Raw genomic sequence first — 19,064 nt, forward strand, 5'->3', positions numbered from 1 at the left:
ACCGCAGCAGACTGCTGTTACTCACAAAAGCAACCCGATTATTTACTTATTTTTTAGGTGCTCATTTGAAGGTGCAGACACTTGTTGGGTTATAGCTCTACATGTACAGCTTGTCTTTTGGTCCCCGCCTTAAAGCCGTGTGGGTCCGGACAGGGAGCAGGGAGGCCATTGTGACGCAGACAGATCCCGTTCTCCTCCCCACCCTGTGAACTACCCTCACTTTGACACAAACGCTCACTGAACCGTGACCAGGATTAGTAACCCTGGCTGAATTTCCTCTTCCCAGAACAAGGGCCTATCAGCTTAATCTTAGTGCCCAATAGGAGAGATCGGCAAAACTCTGCATTTCACCCCAGCAGTCCGACATAGGTCAGGAACCACCGAAATTGCAGCATGGAAGGTGGCCATTCTGCCCATCGTGCTCATGCTGGTACCAACTGTTCACCTGAAGCTATCCAATCTCCCTGCTCTCTCGTTTTCCTTTTATAGGAGCTCACACCCGTCTTACGCGTGTTTTTAACGATGCCTGTTCTGTGTTGAGGTGACTGGGATGGCAGTGGAGGGTGGACAGAATTGGCCTCAGTGCCTGCAGCTCAGGGAAAGAGTAGAAAATATATGAGTTGGGGCTCCTAATAATTGACCAGATAATTTGTTGGTTGAGGTATACTCGCCCAGTCCAGCGGAGGGGGTCTGCCTGGTCTTCTCTGAAACAGTGCCACCTGAGAGAACAGGTGGGGCCTCAGTTTAATGTCTTGTCTGAAAGACAGCACCTCAGACAGTGCAGCACTCCCTCAGTACTGACCCTCAAGGACAGTGCAGCACTCCCTCAGTACTGGGAGGGGATTAGCCTGGGCTTTTTGTGGTCAAGTTTCCAGAGCGGGGTTTGAACCGACTACCTTCTGACTCAGAGACGAGTGTTAGCACTGAGTCACGGCTGACAGCTGAGAATTTTGTGCTCTATACCCTCTTACACATTCTTCAGGTGGACAGGTGATAAAAAGATTTCAAACAAGATCCTTTCACATCATTAAATACCTCACTGAACCACATCTGGCACACTGTCTTTGGCAAATCGCCATCGCATCACGCCCACTCCCCCAAACATCACCCTCTACGCGGCTCCGCTGGGAGTCCCATATGGACATGTTCTCGTGTTCTCTCATAATCACAGCCAGTTAGTATGCCCCCACTGAGGTGCGGACTGGGTGGACCAGTCTCCTCCCACACAGCGTGGACTCGGACCTCATGACCCAGAAAACCACGCAATACCTGAGGAGCAACCAGCAGAAACTCTTGGAAATATGGTCGAAATCCTGGCCCACTGACGACACCAAAACCCCGAGGTACCCAACTCCCTCCGAACCCCATCCCACTCAGAAATCTCTGCTGGTGCAAGCAAAGCCCACCAGGCATGGACATAGCGAGTGAGCACAGCAGTATTCACGAGCACTGCCACTCGCTGGGAGCCATTGTAAAATCCAAGCACCCAACCCTAGCCACAGGGTAAGGTCACTCACGGGAACACGAGAACACACACAATGTACTGTGTACAGCAGCTAGCGTGTGCATACACACTCACCACGTACACCGTCAATGCTGCAATATGTCAGCTCATTGCAAAGAACACTTGATATTCACTGATGATCATCTGTGATAAAACTGAAACATCCTCACCTGTGAAAGCAACTTTTCCATAGAGGTCCTGAATCTGTGGAGCCAATCCCAGCTTAAAGAGGTACAAACTGCAAAAGGAATTGAGGGAAAGAATCAGCAAATCTCAGCGCGCAGTCCAGGTTCCAGTAACACCACCCTGCCCCGTCCCATTCGCCAACACTCAACCCCCTCTCGGCTCACAGTCTCCTGCTGGCCATGACAGCATTGGTCAATGGTCAGCTTGGACAGCTGCCCACTGCTCGTTGGCCATTGGTCAGCTTGGACAGCTGCCCACTGCTCAGCCATCAGTCAATGTTCACACCCACACACTGTTCAGTGAGGGTGGGCGGGGTGCCTAGATAGCGATCAGGGGGAGGGACCCTGGCTGATTTTCCTTCCCCAATAGCAGGGCACCTGGCTAGTTGGACACCCCACCCTGGGATCTTGCTCAACACTGCACGTTTGAGGGACATTCCTCAGAGCTGGGTTGGCTCTCCAGCCCCACCAGCAGTGGAGGGAAGTGGGGAGGGTCAGCTGAGAATAGTGAGTCAGGGACACGCTGGGTTTGGGAGAGAGAGGCCTCCACCAGCTGGACTCTGGGGTAGCTTACACAAAGCAGGACTGTATCCCCTGGAATTTAGACAGTTAAGGGGTAGTTTGATCAAAGTTTTCAAGATTTTAAACAGAACTGATAGTTTCTCTCTATCTACACTCTTTCTATTGCTTTGAGAGTTTAGAATTAGGATACAGTTTTAAAATCAGAGTGATGGTCAGCCTCCTAACTTCTGTAAACCTCAGCTGGTTGAACACCCTGCTGGCCTGTATCCTAACTCGCACCAAGGTCTGTCCCTGTCCTCACTGACCTACATTGGCTCCTTGTCCTGCAATGCCCCAGTTTTGAAGTTCTCATTCTTTTATTCAAATCCCTCCATAACCCTCTCCCCACTCCCTATCTCTGAAATCTCCTCCAGCCCGACAACCTTCCGAGATCTCTGCACTCCGGTTTTAAATCGTTCCACCATTGGTGGCCGTGCCTTCAGCTGCCTTCGACCACAATCTCTGCAATTCCCTCCCTAAACCTCCCCTCCTCGCTCCCCTCCCTTTAAGGCACTGCTAAAAACCTACCTCTTTGACCATGCTTTTGGTCTCCTCTCCGAATAATATTTATGTGGTTTGGTGTCAACATTTGTTTGATAACTCTTCTGTGAAACACCCTGGGATACTTTATGATGTTAAAGGCGCTATTTAAATGCAGGTTGTTTTTTTTTGTCAGATGAAGCCTCCCTCCGAGGCTCCCTACACAGGGCAGGAGACTCAGAGACTCAATGAGAGGGGCAATCAGAATCTCACATCAACTGTAAGGGACAACAGGCCATGACTGGCATTGGCACAGCTCTTGGCCAGATGCTGTCCTTGCTGTAACCCCATTAGTGAGAGCATTAACAGCCATTTGATTAATCAGCCTGGCATTTCCTGATCTGAACTATGTGGCTGGGGTTGGGAATAGCAGCACTGGGAAACATTCAGTCCCAGAACAGGAAATGACTGGATGAGGACACACTCTTCCTTTATAAACTGACTTATTACCTCAGCAGCAGTTTAACTCAGGAACTTTCTGCTCGACTCTCCGATTCCAATCCAGTCACAATCCAGCAACTCTGTGTTCTGCTCCCCGATTTGAATTAAGTCTCAATAGGCTCCTTCAGATTCAATCTAGCCAAACTGATGGGAGAACCTCAGCCAATATTTTTAAACGGTGTGGGACACCCTCTATCGAATGCAGCAAGACCCACCCAGCCCCCGGGATACTCTGACTCTTCTCATGTCTCACTCCACCCCCGATGAAACAGTGGCGACTATTCCACTACTGGAGCCTGATCTGAGCTGCAGCAGTGTTGCAGGGGACTGCAAACGGCCTCAGCACCCAGGGTTAGAGATGGGTACCAACACCATCCGGCACTGGCAAGCGCAGGAAAACAACAACAATGCGGATTGGGTTAGGCTCCGAAGCACCCCCCAGTCGAATAGTCAGCTGAGACCCTCTATGCTAACGTGCGATGGCTGGCCACACGTGCATGGGATGTTTGTAAAGCTGCACTCCAAAACTCCGAGCCTTCAGGAGAGGAGTTGACCAGGAGTAGAACATCCACATGTTAAAACAAGTCCCAAATTTCAGCTCACATGTCACTAACTGCTTCGACCAGACGTTAACAGCTGTCTTTTCACCTGTTTCTGACAGAAGTTATTAATAACCTACTGATCAGGAAACCATCCTCCCAACTCTCTCCATGATGAATCGGTGGCTTCAGGCTCCTCTTTATTCAGAAACTCACCCGAGACCAGTCTGAAAATATTCCCATTGCCCCAATAACTGTTTCGTATTGAGCTTTACTGTTAAGATAACAGGTTTGGCTGCCTGTATAGTTCTTCATATCGCTCGATTTCTACATGAATCTTCTTAAAATTTGCATAGCCTGAAATATTAGCTGTTGAACTGGTTATATATTTAAAGCAGGGCAATGCCAGGGCTTTGAGTTCTGATATCTACCCATCACAGGTTACAGAGGTGATCGTGGGACAAGTGCCTGAATGTCCAGACTGCGAGCGTCCTCCTCACTTGTTATTTTTCTGAGGGTTCCACTGTCTGGTCCAATATGTAAAAACCCTTCACTCAACCCTGACATTGCAGTTTAGATGCATGTCCTGCTGCCCACCAGTCACTGCTATCTCTCCTGTGACCAGGGAGGCTGCAACTAAACTGCTTCTGGTAAACTTGCAGATCATTTCCAGCCTCTGGTTTCACTCAAAGCTTCACCGTCTCATTTTCTCCCACCCGCTCTCTGGCTAGTTTGCTCCTCTTTATCTCCCCCTCCTTTCCTGCTGGCACTGTCTCCTGTTGTTCCGCACAGGCACTAGCACCCTGGGCTAGCTGGCCACCAGTGAACAGCAGCAAGCTATTCAACTGCGGGGGCAGCACAACCAGGTTCAATCCTGTCCAAGCAGAAGAAGCAGGAACTTTGGTCAATTTACCCCCTTCCCCAGCCCAAAGGGGCAACAAGTCCAGTAGTAGCAGCAAAATCGAGGGAGAAACTAGGGCAGCGAAGTTACTTAATTTCAATACTGAGCTACTTGGAGTCCATCACCGACAAACGTTTAACCACTGACACGGATAGTTCACACCAAGAGACAATACCTGAGAGCATGAATACAGTAGATACATCGTGGCATGTTCTTACGGTCATAGATGTCTGTGGTTTCAGGGTAAAAAATCTATGTCAAAAGAAACACGTAATTAGTTAATAAAACACTACATCAAGCCCACCCTGTCAGTCACATACGCAAATTCCCATCACTCTTAAAAAGTATAAATAGTTTAGAATGTAAACTGACACAGCAATTAGAACATTAGTAACCTCTAATGACCTTATGCAAAAAAGGAAAGCTAGTCATCCATTCTGACCTGCAACCTGAAGAACTAATAAACTCTAACTGACCTCACCCAGTGTTTACTTAACGCTGCTGTCCTTGTAAAACACTTATGCTGCATAAGCAATGCTACAGGAGATCGGCTAGCATATCCTCCGTACGGTATTCACTACCTGCTTCATACTTACTGCTACTTCTGGTAGCACTTTCCCCAACATATTTTGTTCACCCGTGTTGTTGTTATTAAACTTTGCGCCCTCTAATTGAGCAATGCCACGGGAGATTTGCCAGTCTATTTTTTTTTAAATTGCCAATGTCCTGTCTGTAGCAGATGTCAAACGGTCCATACTTTGTTGCAGATGCTAAAACCATCTTAAAAAGAGAAATTCTGTCGTTTAATTCTGGATCCCTTTGCCCTGGAACCTGAACTTTACAGGCAGTTACGATGACATTATGTCCGTGTGACCTGAGTTTGTGGGTCGGGGAATGCACAAGCAATCACAGTTAAAGAAATGCAGAGATCCCAGAGGGCTGTGGGGTTGGAGGAGGTTACAGCGAAAGGGAGGGACGAGGACGTGGAGGGATTTGAAAGCAAAGATGAGAATGTTTAAAACTAAGGCGTTGCTGGAACCGGAGCTAATGTAGATCAGTGAACACAGGGGTGATGGATAAATGGGATTTGGTGAGAGTTAGGACACGGGCAGCAGAGTTTTGGATGAGCTCAAGTTTATAGAAGTTGGAAGACGGGAGGCTGATCAGAGGTGCATTGGAATAGTTGCGAGCAGAGGTAACAGAGGCGTGGATAAGAGTTTGAGCTGCAGACGGGCTGAAGCGGGAGTAGTGACGGGTGACGTAACCAAAGTGGAAGTCAGTAATTTTACTGAGAGAATAAGGAGTCAGAGGCTCACCTTGGGGTTGAGTGGGATGCAAAGGGTGTGAACTGTCTGGTTTAGGACATGGAAATTACAGTTTGGGATCAGATATTTAATTCATGCATGAACGGTATTGTTTACTTTAGAAAAAATACAAGTTTGTGAAGCTTCTCAGAGACCCAAGAGAAAATTAGCAGAGCAGAAATAACAGCACACACACACAGACACACACAGACACACACAGACACACACAGACACACACACACCAAAAACTCAGAGCATGGCAGCCAACAAACACTACAGTGACGACTCAATTCCGACAGACACTGAACTCAGAGCAATGAGACACCAGCCTCTAAACATGGAAAGCAACACGAATCCCAGCCATTCCAGGGGTTGGGAAAGATGCAGTGATAAAGAGGGTGTGGACGAAGAAAGCAATCAAGCTGGGATGTGATGCCCCCCACAGTCGAATATCCTACTGACATTCACTGCATAAAGTTATACTCGGGCGGGTAATGAACGATTACGAGTGGCTGTCATCCCAAACATCAGCACCTAACTGGTGAATACTGAAATATGTATATAAATTAGACTAAGAAACCGCCTTTAGATTTTAAATCCTATGACACAGCTCACTGACTTAAAAATAAAGCTGCAGCCTGTCCTTTGAGGGTGAATTGTGACTGTTGGGCTGTGGCCAAGGCTAATGTGGTCTGATGGAATCCCAGTACTTCAGGGTGTGGAGTCAATGCCAGAAAGGATGTTTCCATGAGTATTATTATGGAAAACAGACACAGGGGGAAGAACAAACACCAAGAGGTTCAGAATGAAAATCGGACAATGCCGGAAATCTGCAATAAAAGCAGAAAACATTGCAACTAAACATCAATAAAGGGAAGAGAGACAGGTTGAAGGAATTCTGTCTAAACACAGAGACACGTCCATGTCAGCTCTTTTCTCGACTCAGGCTTTGACAGAATTTGTTGGTTTTCCTTTATTGCTGCCTACTTCATTCACACAGACACAGGAGAACGGCAGAGCTTACCTTGGGCAGCCCAATGTTTGACATTGCGTTAAACCACTGGATGGTGTTGTCTGTGTGGCGGAAATGGAGTCCGGTTGCCTGTGTTTTGATATAAAAATAAATTGAAGATGTGGAGATTAGGGGAGGCAGTGGCGTAGTGGTATTGTCACTGGACTAGTAACCCAGGGTATTTCTCTGGGGACATGGGTTCAAATCCCACCACAGCAGAAGGTGGAATTTGAATTTAATTAATAAATCTGGAATTAAAAGCTAGTCTAATGATGGCCATGAAACCATTGTCGATTGTTGTAAAAACCCATCTGGTTCACTAATGTCCTTTAGGGAAGGAAATCTGTCGTCCTTACCTGGTCTGGCCTACATGTAACTCCAGACCCACAGCAATGTGGTTAACTCTGACATGCCCTCTGAAACGGCCCAGCAAGCCACTCAGTTAGGGGGATGGTCAATAAATGCTGGCCTGGCCAGCGACGCCCACATCCCATGAATGAATAAAAAAAAAGCAGTCTATTTAAGCTTCTCTAAAAGGCTCGTTGCGGTTCTGGGTCACATACAGAAGGTTCAAACCCAGGTCTGTGCTGGTCATTCGGCCCATCTGCTCTGTGCTGGTGTTTCTGTTCCACACGAGCCTCCTCCCAGCCCTCGTCATCTCACCCCATCAATTTATCCTTCTATTCCTTTCTGCCTCACGTGTTTATGTAGCTTCCTCTGTAAATCAGTGGTTCCCAAAGTGAGGTGTCTGCAGGCTGATCCAAAATGCAAGTTATTGATGAGCACGCCACAGCCGAGGCCATGTGAGAGAACGTGAGTTGAGAAGAATGAGGGGTTATCTCCTTGAAACATCCAAGATTTTGAATGGTTTCCCCTGGCTGGGGAATCTAGAACACGGGGCACAGTCTCAGGGTAAGGGACTGATCATTTAGAAATGAGATGAGGAGGAATTATTTCACTCAAAGGATTGTGACTCTTTGGAATTCTCTACCCCAGGGTTCTGGATGCTCCATTGTTGAATACAATTAAAGCTGCGATCGACAGATTTCTGGTCTCTCAGGGAGTCAAGGGATATGGGGAACAGGCGAGAAAGTGGAGTAGAGGTCAAGGATCAGCCATGATTGTATTGAATGGCGGAGCAGGCTCGAAGGGCCTTATGGTCTACTCCTGCTCCTTTTCCCTATGTTCTTATGTTAACCCTCATCCCCACCACTTGCGTGATGTCACATAACCAGATTGGCTCCCGCGTGCGCAGTACGAATCGTCATAAGCACGAGCAACAACAGTGTCGTGTAATAAGCAAGATCTATGTTGCTGTTACGACATACAACTGCGAGATCGGATTTCCAACACTTGAGGGACTGAAAAGAAAGAACTGGGGCGGCACAGTGGCGCAGTGGTTAGCACCGCAGCCTCACAGCTCCAGCGACCCGGGTTCGATTCTGGGTACTGCCTGTGTCTGCGTGGGTTTCTGCCGGGTGCTCCGGTTTCCTCCCACAGCCAAAGACTTGCAGATTGATAAGTAAATTGGCCATTATAAATTGTCCCTAGTGGAGGTAGGTGGTAGGAGAATGGTGGGGATGTGGTAGGAATATGGGATTAATGTAGGATTAGTCAAAATGGGTGGTTGTTGGTCGGCACAGACTCGGTGGGCCGAAGGGCCTGTTTCAGTGCTGTATCTCTATAAAAAAAAAAACCTGGCTGAATGTGGAGCCTGACATGAGACTGAAGCTCTGCAGCTTGGAACCAGTCCTCACCTCGTTGGTGTCGCATCAAGCAAATAGATTGGTGGACAGTGGGGTCTTTCACCCTGTCTAAGTGGGCCACGGGTGACAAAGTTTGAGAACCAGTCTTAAATGTATCCATGCTATTCATCTCAATCACTCCCTGTGATTGCAAATTCCACATTTCCTCTGGATAAAGAAGTTTCTCCTGAATTCCCTACGGGATTTATTGGTGACTATCTTATATTTACAGTCACTAGTTTTGGATTCGCCCACAAGTGGAAACACTCCAGATTTATTCCACGTAGGGCCTTAGAGAGAGAGAGAGAGAGAGAAAACATTAGTAATTGGCCAGGCTTGATCTGAAGCATTGTCCCAGAGCCCCAACACACTCAGAGTCATAGTCATACAGCACAGAAACAGGCCCTTCGGCCCATCAAGCACTATGTAATCTAATCCCATTTTCCAGCACTTGGCCTGGAGCCTTGTATGCGATGGCATTTCAAGTGCTCATCTAGATACCTTTTAAATGTTGTGTGGGTTACTGCCTCTACCGCCCCTTCAGGCAGTGTGTTCCAGATTCCAACCACCCTCTGGGTGAAAAAAAATTTCCTCAAATCCCCTCTGAACCTCCTGCCCCTTACCTTAAATCTGTGCCCCCTGGTTATTGACCCCTCCATCCCAGAACTTCATCGATATTTTTCTGCTGAAATTCCACAGTGAGGGCTGTTCCCGGAAATTCACCATCACCTGCATTTGGGAAGATTACCTTGTATCTGGTTTGTTCACAGTCGTAGATCTTTTTGCGCGACACCACCTTTGGGCTGAAGAAGTTGCCAAGTTTGGCGAGATATACTCCATTTCTCAATCCCTCCTCCAGCTCAGTTGTGGGAGGCAGTTCCTCGTCCAAACACGCTTCCATCCAGCTGCAACACAAAGGGACAGACAGCATCCTTTAATCGAGAAATCCTGGGTGAAGAGACAAAACCCACAGTGCAGGAGAGCAGTAAGCTCAGGGAAGGGGAGCACAGAAGGCCAGTGGCTAGCTTAGTACTTAACATATCTAGAGAGAGACAGAGCGAGAGACAGAGCGAGAGACAGAGCGAGAGACAGAGCGAGAGACAGAGCGAGTCGTAAAGTTATATAGCACAGAAACAGGCCCTTCGGCCCATCGTGTCCGTGCCAGCCATCAAGCACCTATCTATTCTCATCCCATTTTCCAGCACTTGGCCCGTAGCCTTGTATGCTATGGCATTTCAAGTGCTCATCTAAATACTTCTTAAATGTTGTGAGGGTTCCTGCCTCTACCAACCCTTCAGGCAGTGCGTTCCAGATTCCAACCACTCTCTGGGTGAAAACATTTTTCCTCAAATCCCCTCTAAACCTCCTGCCCCTTACCTTAAATCTATGCCCCCTGGTAATTAACCCCTCTGCTAAGGGAAAAAGTTTCTTCCTATCTACCTTATCAATGCCCCTCATAATTTTGTATACCTCAATCATGTCCCCCCTTCTCTGTTCTAAGGAAAACAACCCTAGCCTTCTCAGTCTCTCTTCATAGCTGAAATGCTCCAGCCCAGGCAACATCCTGGTGAATCTCCTCTGCACCCTCTCCAGTGCAATCACATCCTTCCTATAATGTGGTGACCAGTACTGTACACAGTACTCCAGCTGTGACCTATCTAGCGTTTTATACAGCTCCATCATAACCTCCCTGTTCTTATATTCTATGCAAGAGAGCACGCCAAACAGTGGAGAAACAGTCGAGTTTTGAACAGGGGGTGGGTTTTCCACAAATTTCGAGTGTGAGAGAGCAGCGTGGACAGAGAGACAGTACATGACAACAGTGAAACACCTCACTGCAAAAGAGTGAGGTGACAGGTCCAGCTCAGAGTGCGTCCTGTTGCTGTGGAAACAGCACAGCGCCCAACAGGTTGACAAGAAACTAAACTCAATCCTTTTTTTTTTAAATGATATCCAAGTACGTGTTTTTGAAATACCGAAAGGAAGATGTGCAGAAATACTCTGAAAGCATAAACAATTTTGACTGGTGTGGAACTGAGCGACATAAATGAGGAAGGTCACAGGTCAAGTCCTGGCCTCTGGAAGCAGTAATACACAAAATTAGCAAGGGAGGGAGCTCAGTGAACAATCGCACCACCCAGTGACCCACCCCGCTAGGGGCTGCTCGTATACAGACATCTGTATACAGACATTAGTGTATTACTAACAAGCGTATTACTCGATCAAGGCAGATCGAGCTTGGCTGTAGATGCTCTGATACTCCCCCCATGGTCGAATGTCCTCCACTCACACCTGAAGAGCTGCTGCCTGTGACTCGAGGGACCCAGGGTAACCAACAAGGGGGTTCCCCCGGTAGAGGGGATGAGAAACAATGAGGGGAGAGATGAGAAGCTTTGTGCAGGAAAGGTTGTGTGTGCGTGTGTGTAGTGGCTCTGCTGATCAGACACGCACTCCCAGTGGACGCTGCATTTCCATATTACAAGTCAATTAAGCTCATTAGTAGCTGTGCAGTTCCAGTGTTAGTAACACACTGCAGCAAGTTAGACAGGCAGACTCTCAGTCCCATAGATTTTGCTCTGAACACACAGACTTGTTATTTTTTAATTTCATTCTCGGGATATGGGCGTTGCTGGCAAGGCCAACATTTATTGCCCATTGTCCTCGAGAAGGTGGTGGTGGTGGGCCCTCCATCTGGAACTGCTGCAGCCGGTGTGCTGAAGATGTTCTTCGATAAGGAGTTTGACCCATTGACCAAGAATGAACAGTGACTGATGGCCCTCGTATTTCCCTGGACAGTGACAAGGCCGTGAGAGCAGAGTGAATCTCCTCTTGAATTCACTGGCAGGCGAGGAAGGAAGTTCGGGAAGCGGGCACAGTGCCGTTTACAGCTTTTCCGCTTGTGTTAGTTCTGGGTACAGTGACACTGGGGCCGATACAGTACTGTTCGTGCAGTTTGATAAAGTGCTGGAAACACATGGAACGGCCAGTCAGCTCTTGAAATGGGGAAATAATACCAGGTAACACTTCACACGAAAATGGAAGGTTCCGTTTGAGACATCAACTCAGCTTCAACTTGCATTACCGAGTCAGCCTCAGCTCCATGGGTTACACACTCCCCTCGGAGTCAGAAAGCTGTGGATTCAAGTCACACTTGAGCACAAAATCTAGGCTGATGTTTCAATGAGGTGCCGAGGGAGTGCTGCTCTGTCGCGAGGGGGGCAGTGCCGAGGGAGTGCTGCTCTGTCGTGAGGGGGCAGTGCCGAGGGAGCGCTGCTCTGTCGCGAGGGGACAGTGCCGAGGGAGCGCTGCTCTGTCGCGAGGGGACAGCGCCGAGGGAGCGCTGCTCTGTCGCGAGGGGACAGCGCCGAGGGAGCGCTGCTCTGTCGCGAGGGGACAGCGCCGAGGGAGCGCTGCTCTGTTGGAGGTGCCAACTTTTAGATGAGTTGTAAACTGAGGCCATCTGCCTTCTTGGCTGAACAGAAAAGATCCAAATCCAAATTGAAAGAGCAGAGAGGAATGGTGGATAATATTTATCCTTCAACCAACATCAGAAAAAAAAACAGATCATCTGGTCATTTATCACATTGCTGTTTGTGGGAGCTTGTCGAGTGCAAAACGGTCACGTTTCCTACATGACAACACTGACTGAACTCGCAAGTACTTAATTGGCTGTAAAGTGCTTTGGGACTTCCTGAAGTTGGGAAAGACACTAAATAAATGCAAGTTTCTTCCTCTTTCATGTCTTTTAGCTGTTTGGGCTTTGACATGGAGATTCATGGGAATCACGGCTCAATTTGGAGAGTCCGTATTGGATGAACAGCTGTAGTCTGTGTGACAGTGGGAGTCCTGGGGAATCAGCTCTCTTTTATATTATTGGGGGCAGCGTGTGGGGCCGGGATACCACAGAATCCACCCCATCAGTAACCCCATCCCCAATTCTAATCACTCCACCACTGGTAGCTGTGCCTTCACCTGCTGGGGCCCTTAGCTCTGGAATTCTCTCTCTAGCTCTCTTTCCTCCTTCAAGAGTCTCCTTAAAACCGACCTCTTAATCCATTGTTCTAATATCACCTCATGTGAATTATGAACAGAGAACTCGAACACACAGCATGTCAATCAGGCCCTGAAAGAGGAGGTTCAGACTGCTGTTGACATCTTTGCTAAAACTGTTCTGCACAGAAAGCATGACCCTGGTTTCCTTCTTTCAACTGACCTGTTGTGTATTTCCAGCAGTTTAGGATTTATTTCTCTCACGATGTTTGATACACTTTCTCTTCTCATCAAAAAAAAATCAACACTTATCGGAATGGCTGTTTTTCTCTGTAGTTAACGAAATGCCACAAAAATCAGGGTTTTGGAATGTGTTGGCAGGTCGATAATTACAGAAGGGAAAAAAAAAAAGCCATATTCCCGCTGAGGAATTGGAATCACTGAGAGCTCAGTCTTAACTCAGGGAGTGGTGCATTAAAACAAGCTGCTCTCTGTCTGTATCAGAGCCAACAGCAGCAGAACCAGTCTAACAGCCCGCCCAGTAACATCAATCACTCCTCACTGTACCAGCAAAACAGCTTTCCAGTGACACAACTCAGACTGTCCATACCCAGAGAACACAGCAACCCAACTCCCCCAGCACAGATCACAACTGTTGCCAGCCCCAGGCTAGCAGGATAGCTGGTGGGGGAAAGTGGAGGGCAGGTTGGGGTGAGGGGGAGTGGGGAGGGGGTGGGGGGAGGGGGGAGGGGGAAAGTTGTGGGGTGAAGGGGGAAGAGGGGGAGTGGGTGGCGGGGAGGAGATGATGAGCACTGTGAATTAATTCGGAGTTGTTGTGGGCATTATGAGTTTCCATGGCTGGATTAGCTCCAATCGATTTGATGAGGTGTTCGGCTTTACGTCATAAATTAGCAAGGTCAGTCGGTTACACAGGAGGGATGAGAAATTCCGTCTCTTACGCTGCATTACCCGGCTTGCGAGACTAGCAACAGATTGAAACGTGTGGTTATGGTACAAAAGCAGGCCTCTTGGGCGGAGTCTGAGGTACTCTGAGAGGCAAGACTGCCAAAAACGATTCGGAGAGCAGACATAAAACTTTAGCTTTGAGCCAACCTGCGCACCAATCAGGCAGTTCCCAGATGAAAATAGCAGAGAAGGTTTAATTTAAAAGTAAAATTTCCATTGGTGGAAAGACTGGAGAGGGACTCCTTCAGCAAACACGAGTACAGACACCACTGAACAGTGGGAAGATGATAATCTGCCACAAGTTTTACTGAATTCTCAGACACACCTTTCACTGTCTATTAACCCTCAAACAAAAAAAAAACCCAAGGTTATATTCGAGGGTATCATTAGTAACTTCCCTGTTTCCCAAAACCACTCCATCTGGAAGTGTCAAGATCCACCCTAGGAGTAAGAAAAAAATTGCATTTATATAGCACCTTGGGCGGCACAGTGGCGCAGTGGTTAGCATCGCAGCCTCACAGCTCCAGTGACCCGGGTTCGATTCTGGGTACTGCCTGTGTGGAGTTTGCAAGTTCTCCCTGTGTCTGCGTGGGTTTCCTCCGGGTGCTCCGGTTTCCTCCCACAAGCCAAAGACTTGCAGGTTGATAGGTAAATTGGCCATTATAAATTGCCCCTAGTATAGGTAGGTGGTAGGGAAATATAGGGACAGGTGAGGATGTAGTAGGAATATGTAATTAGTGTAGGATTAGTATAAATGGGTGGTTGATGGTCGGCACAGACTCGGTGGGCCGAAGGGCCTGTTTCAGTGCTGTATCTCTAAACTAAACCTTTCACAAATGTTGTAAAGGATTTTACAGCCAATTAAATACTTTTTTGAAGTAGAATCATGGTTGTAATGTAGGAAATATGACAGCTAATTGGTACAGAGCAGGCGAGGGATGCAGACTGTGACATGGAGGGGGGAGGGGGGAGAAATTGGAATGGCAGGATGAGGCGGGGCAAGGGTACCCTCACTGACCCTGCCCCTTTCACCCTCACCCGACCCAAGTGTAGATGGGATCTGACGTTTATTTTAAGGTCTATCGGGGGGGGGATCCGATTGGCTCGGGTAGAAAATGAACGGAGTTTGTAAAGTTGTACTTCTGGTGCAGAGGCATGATTACAGATCTTATCATCAAACTGCAAGAATGACATCATCCCCCAACACCAGGAAGCAAAAGAAAAAGTCAACAGCCCATAAAAGGCACCAGTTCATGTTTAACTCATTCCTTCCCAAGACACTTAAATGGTGGAATCCCTGAGTTTCATCTTCCGAAAAAAAAATCAATAGGCTTCTAAAAACCCAAGCTTGGTGTCTTCAACCGACCAGGATCTGGCTGATGTCACCGTCTCGGCTATTTTTTCAAAGCTTGGTGTTGGAAGATGTAAAAAACCCCAATAGCTCTGAAATCTGCCTTATGCAAACATTCAGGAGCTGGACAAGATTTAATCTGAGTCATGACTGCAATGGAGTGTGCAATGGAGCTGAATCAGAGCAAACTGATAAAGATGTCATGGAGGACGTGCAGTGTTTCAGCTCAGTACCAACAGGCGGTTGAGTTTTTCTCTCACTCTCTGCTCGAGACACCCAGGCTGTGATGGCGGCTACAAAAAAACAAGTTGCTTTTTTACATAGAATCAATGTCCACCAGCTCCTTGGGCAGTTGGCAACACCAAACCAAGCCTGCTAAAGCCAGCGACACTAAACTCAATGTAAAATCAGACAGTAGTAAAAGAGGTTCAACGTGGTTTTTTAAAAATTAATTCATTGGGCATCATTAACAAACAGGTACCCAAAAACTTCCGTTCTTGGGACTCACACGTGTTGGACCACACAGAGTCAGCTCCTGTGAACTAATTCTTCAGCCGACAACCCTCGGGGATCTCTGCCCTCCTCTAATTCTGGCCTCTTGAGCATCCCCGACTTTAATCGCCACGCCATTGGTGGGGCCATGCCTTCCGCTGCCTGGGGCCCTAAACTCTGCAATTCCCTCTCTAAACCTCTCTGCCTCTCTCTACTCCTTCAAGACTCTCCTTCAAACCTGCCTCGTTGACCAGGTCACCTAACTTGATACCTTCTTGCGCAGACAAATTTGGTTTGAGAACACTCTGGTGAAGCATCTTGGGACATTTCACGATGTTAAAGGTGCTATATAAATACAAATGGTTGTTGCGCACTGGTGCAACGTAGGTGGTGGTGAGGAATTGCTCAGGTTGAAGGTCACGGGAAAGGGGGCGACTTTAACACAGTGACGATACCTTTACAAAACAGAAAGGATTTTAATCTTCAGAGTGAGTGAAGATGTGGCACAAGGAAACATTCTCAATGGTTGGCTGATTCACACATTCCATAGTTACTTCAGCTGAAGGCTATGACATCATTTCACACCAATGAAATCCACGCATGGACCATACGACTCAGTGTCTATTTTTAGATACGTCTGCTGGCATTTGATTGTTAGCCAGAAGACAAACTCACTCACCCTAACGAGAACGGAAAGTGTGAGAGATAAGAGTGCAGGAAGGGTACCCAACACAGACTAGCAATCTTACAAGGAGTGCAGGGGGAGCGTAGTTTGCTGAGTTACCCCACAGCATCTCATCTGCTGTTGCAATCTTTGTTACCTGCAGAATCGACTATGCCGACGCTCTCCCAATCAGCCTCCCTTCCCATCTTCCACCCTCTGTAAACCTCCCACATCCAAAACTCAACTCCAAAACTTCAAATTCACAGCATGTTCCACTCACCCATCACCCCTGTGCTCACTGACCTCCACTGACTCCCAGTCCAGCAATGCCTTAATTTTAAAATTCTCATCCCTGTTTTGAAATCCCTCCATGGCCTCACCCTCCCTATCTCTCTAACCTCCTCCAGCCCCTACACCTCTCCCTATCTCTAACCTCCTCCAGCCCCTACACCCCTCCCTATCTCTAACCTCCTAGAGCCCCTACACCCCTCCCTATCTCTAACCTCCTAGAGCCCCTACACCCCTCCCTATCTCTGTAACCTCCTCCAGCCCCTCCCTATCTCTCTAACCTCCTAGAGCCCCTACACCCCTCCCTATCTCTAACCTCCTAGAGCCCCTACACCCCTCCCTATCTCTGTAACCTCCTCCAGCCCCTACACCCCTCCCTATCTCTAACCTCCTCCAGCCCCTACACCCCTCCCTATCTCTAACCTCCTCCAGCCCCTACACCTCTCCCTATCTCTAACCTCCTCCAGCCCCTACACCTCTCCCTATCTCTAACCTCCTCCAGCCCCTACACCTCTCCCTATCTCTAACCTCCTCCAGCCCCTACACCCCTCCTTTTCTCGGTAACCTCCTCCAGCCCCTCCCTATCTCTGTAACCTCCTCCAGCCCCTACACCCCTCCCTATCTCTGTAACCTCCTCCAGCCCCTACACCCCTCCCTATCTCTAACCTCCTCCAGCCCCTACACCCCTCCCTATCTCTGTAACCTTCTCCAGCCCCTACACCTCTCCCTATCTCTAACCTCCTCCAGCCCCTACACCCCTCCTTTTCTCTGTAACCTCCTCCAGCCCCTCACACCCCTCCCTATCTCTAACCTCCTCCAGCCCTAACACCCCTACCTATCTCTGTAACCTCCTCCAGCCCCTACACCCCTCCCTATCTCTGTAACCTCCTCCAGCCCCTACACCCCTCCCTATCTCTGTAACCTCCTCCAGCCCCTACACCCCTCCCTATCTCTGTAACCTCCTCCAGCCCCTACACCCCTCCCTATCTCTGTAACCTCCTCCAGCCCCTACACCCCTCCCTATCTCTAACCTCCTCCAGACCCTACACCCCTCCCTATCTCTGTAACCTTCTCCAGACCCTACACCCCTCCCTATCTCTGTAACCTTCTCCAGACCCTACACCCCTCCCTATCTCTGTAACCTCCTCCAGCCCCTACACCCCTCCCTATCTCTGTAACCTCCTCCAGCCCCTACACCCCTCCCTATCTCTGTAACCTCCTCCAGACCCTATACCCCTCCCTATCTCTTTAACCTCATCCAACCCCTACACCCCTCCCCATCTCTGGAACCTCCTCCAGCCCCACAACTCTTACCCTCCCGACATCTCTGTGCACCTCCGATTCTGGACTCTCGAGCATCCCTGATTTCAATCGCTCCACCATTGGTAGCCGTGTCTTCAGCTGCCAGAGCATCAAGCTACAGAATTTCCTTCCTAAAGCTCTCTGTCTCTCTCTCTTCCTCCTTGAAGAGGCTCCTTAAAACCCACCTCGTTGGCCAAACATTTGGCTTCTGACCCAATATCACCTTATGTGGCTCAGTGTCAAATTTTGTTCAATAACGCAGCTGTGAAACACCTTGGGACGTTTTATTCTGTTAATAGGTGCTATATAAATGTAAGCAGCTGTTGTTATACTACAGTGGAGATATCTGCACAGTTACAGGATGAATGAAGCTCCTCTGTTGGCCTGTACACACCTGGGAGAGCCCAGGTTCGAGAGCTGCTCCAGGCCACGCACAATTGGCCTTGGTGTCTCCGAGCGAGGGGAAAGTGTGGCAAACACATGGGCCTTTCGTCCTCTGATTGCAATCCAGCGACAATCCCCCACAGTAGGGAACATGATTGTGAGGCTCTCCACAGCTGAACAGCCTACCAATGTTTTCTCCCCCTCCACACAAGGCTCATTCACAGGGGCGAGACAAAGGAGGACGTTAAATACCTGCGGAACCCGTACCCAAGTAAGAGCCACTGCACATCAGGTCGGGGTGGTGGGGGGGGGGGGGGGGGGGGGGAAAGGAGTGTGAAGGGGAAGAGGAGATGGAAAAAAAAAAGGGTTGAGGCCCCCTTCACATCACATGTCCCGGTGGAACCCAACACATGAACAATTATCCTGGAAAACTCTCTGGCGGTAACTATAGTCTCCTGGCTATCCCTCTGCTGCAACTTCAGTGAGAGTTGGCAGGCTATTCCAGTCTGGTCCTGTTGTTTCCTAGCAGGTTTGCACAATAATGATCAGAAACTGGTTCTGATCGCTCTTTCGTCCTGGGGCACTGGGACATCCACACCAGATGACACCACCTGGGAACAGGAGAAGGCCATTCAGCCCCTCAAGCCTGTTCCGCCATTCAATTAGATCATGGCTGATCTGTATCTCAATCCCATTTACCTGTCGTGGATCAATATCCCTTCTCCAAAAAAAACAAACAAACTCGGTCTTGGGAGCTCCAAATGATCCCTGGTATCCACAGACTTTTAAGGGAGAGAAATCCAAATTTCCACACCCCTTTGTGTGAAGAAATCTGTCCTGATTTGATCTGTCCTGCTGAACAGTCCAGCTTTAATTTTAAAGAATCCGTCTCCCT

At 48.5% G+C, this 19,064-nt stretch overlaps 1 protein-coding gene across 1 annotated transcript in view; it reads right to left on the reverse strand.

Annotated features, from left to right (window-relative positions):
• Positions 1 to 19,064, reverse strand: part of iqgap1 (IQ motif containing GTPase activating protein 1) — a 93,627-nt gene that overhangs the window by 35,847 nt on the left and 38,716 nt on the right. The window contains 4 exon segments of the mRNA XM_068015205.1: positions 1,675 to 1,742; positions 4,847 to 4,923; positions 7,000 to 7,077; positions 9,481 to 9,637. Coding sequence (XP_067871306.1) covers positions 1,675 to 1,742; positions 4,847 to 4,923; positions 7,000 to 7,077; positions 9,481 to 9,637 — 380 coding nt within the window.

The sequence above is a fragment of the Heterodontus francisci genome, chromosome 35 (assembly GCF_036365525.1).
Source record: "Heterodontus francisci isolate sHetFra1 chromosome 35, sHetFra1.hap1, whole genome shotgun sequence".
Lineage (NCBI taxonomy): Eukaryota > Metazoa > Chordata > Chondrichthyes > Heterodontiformes > Heterodontidae > Heterodontus > Heterodontus francisci.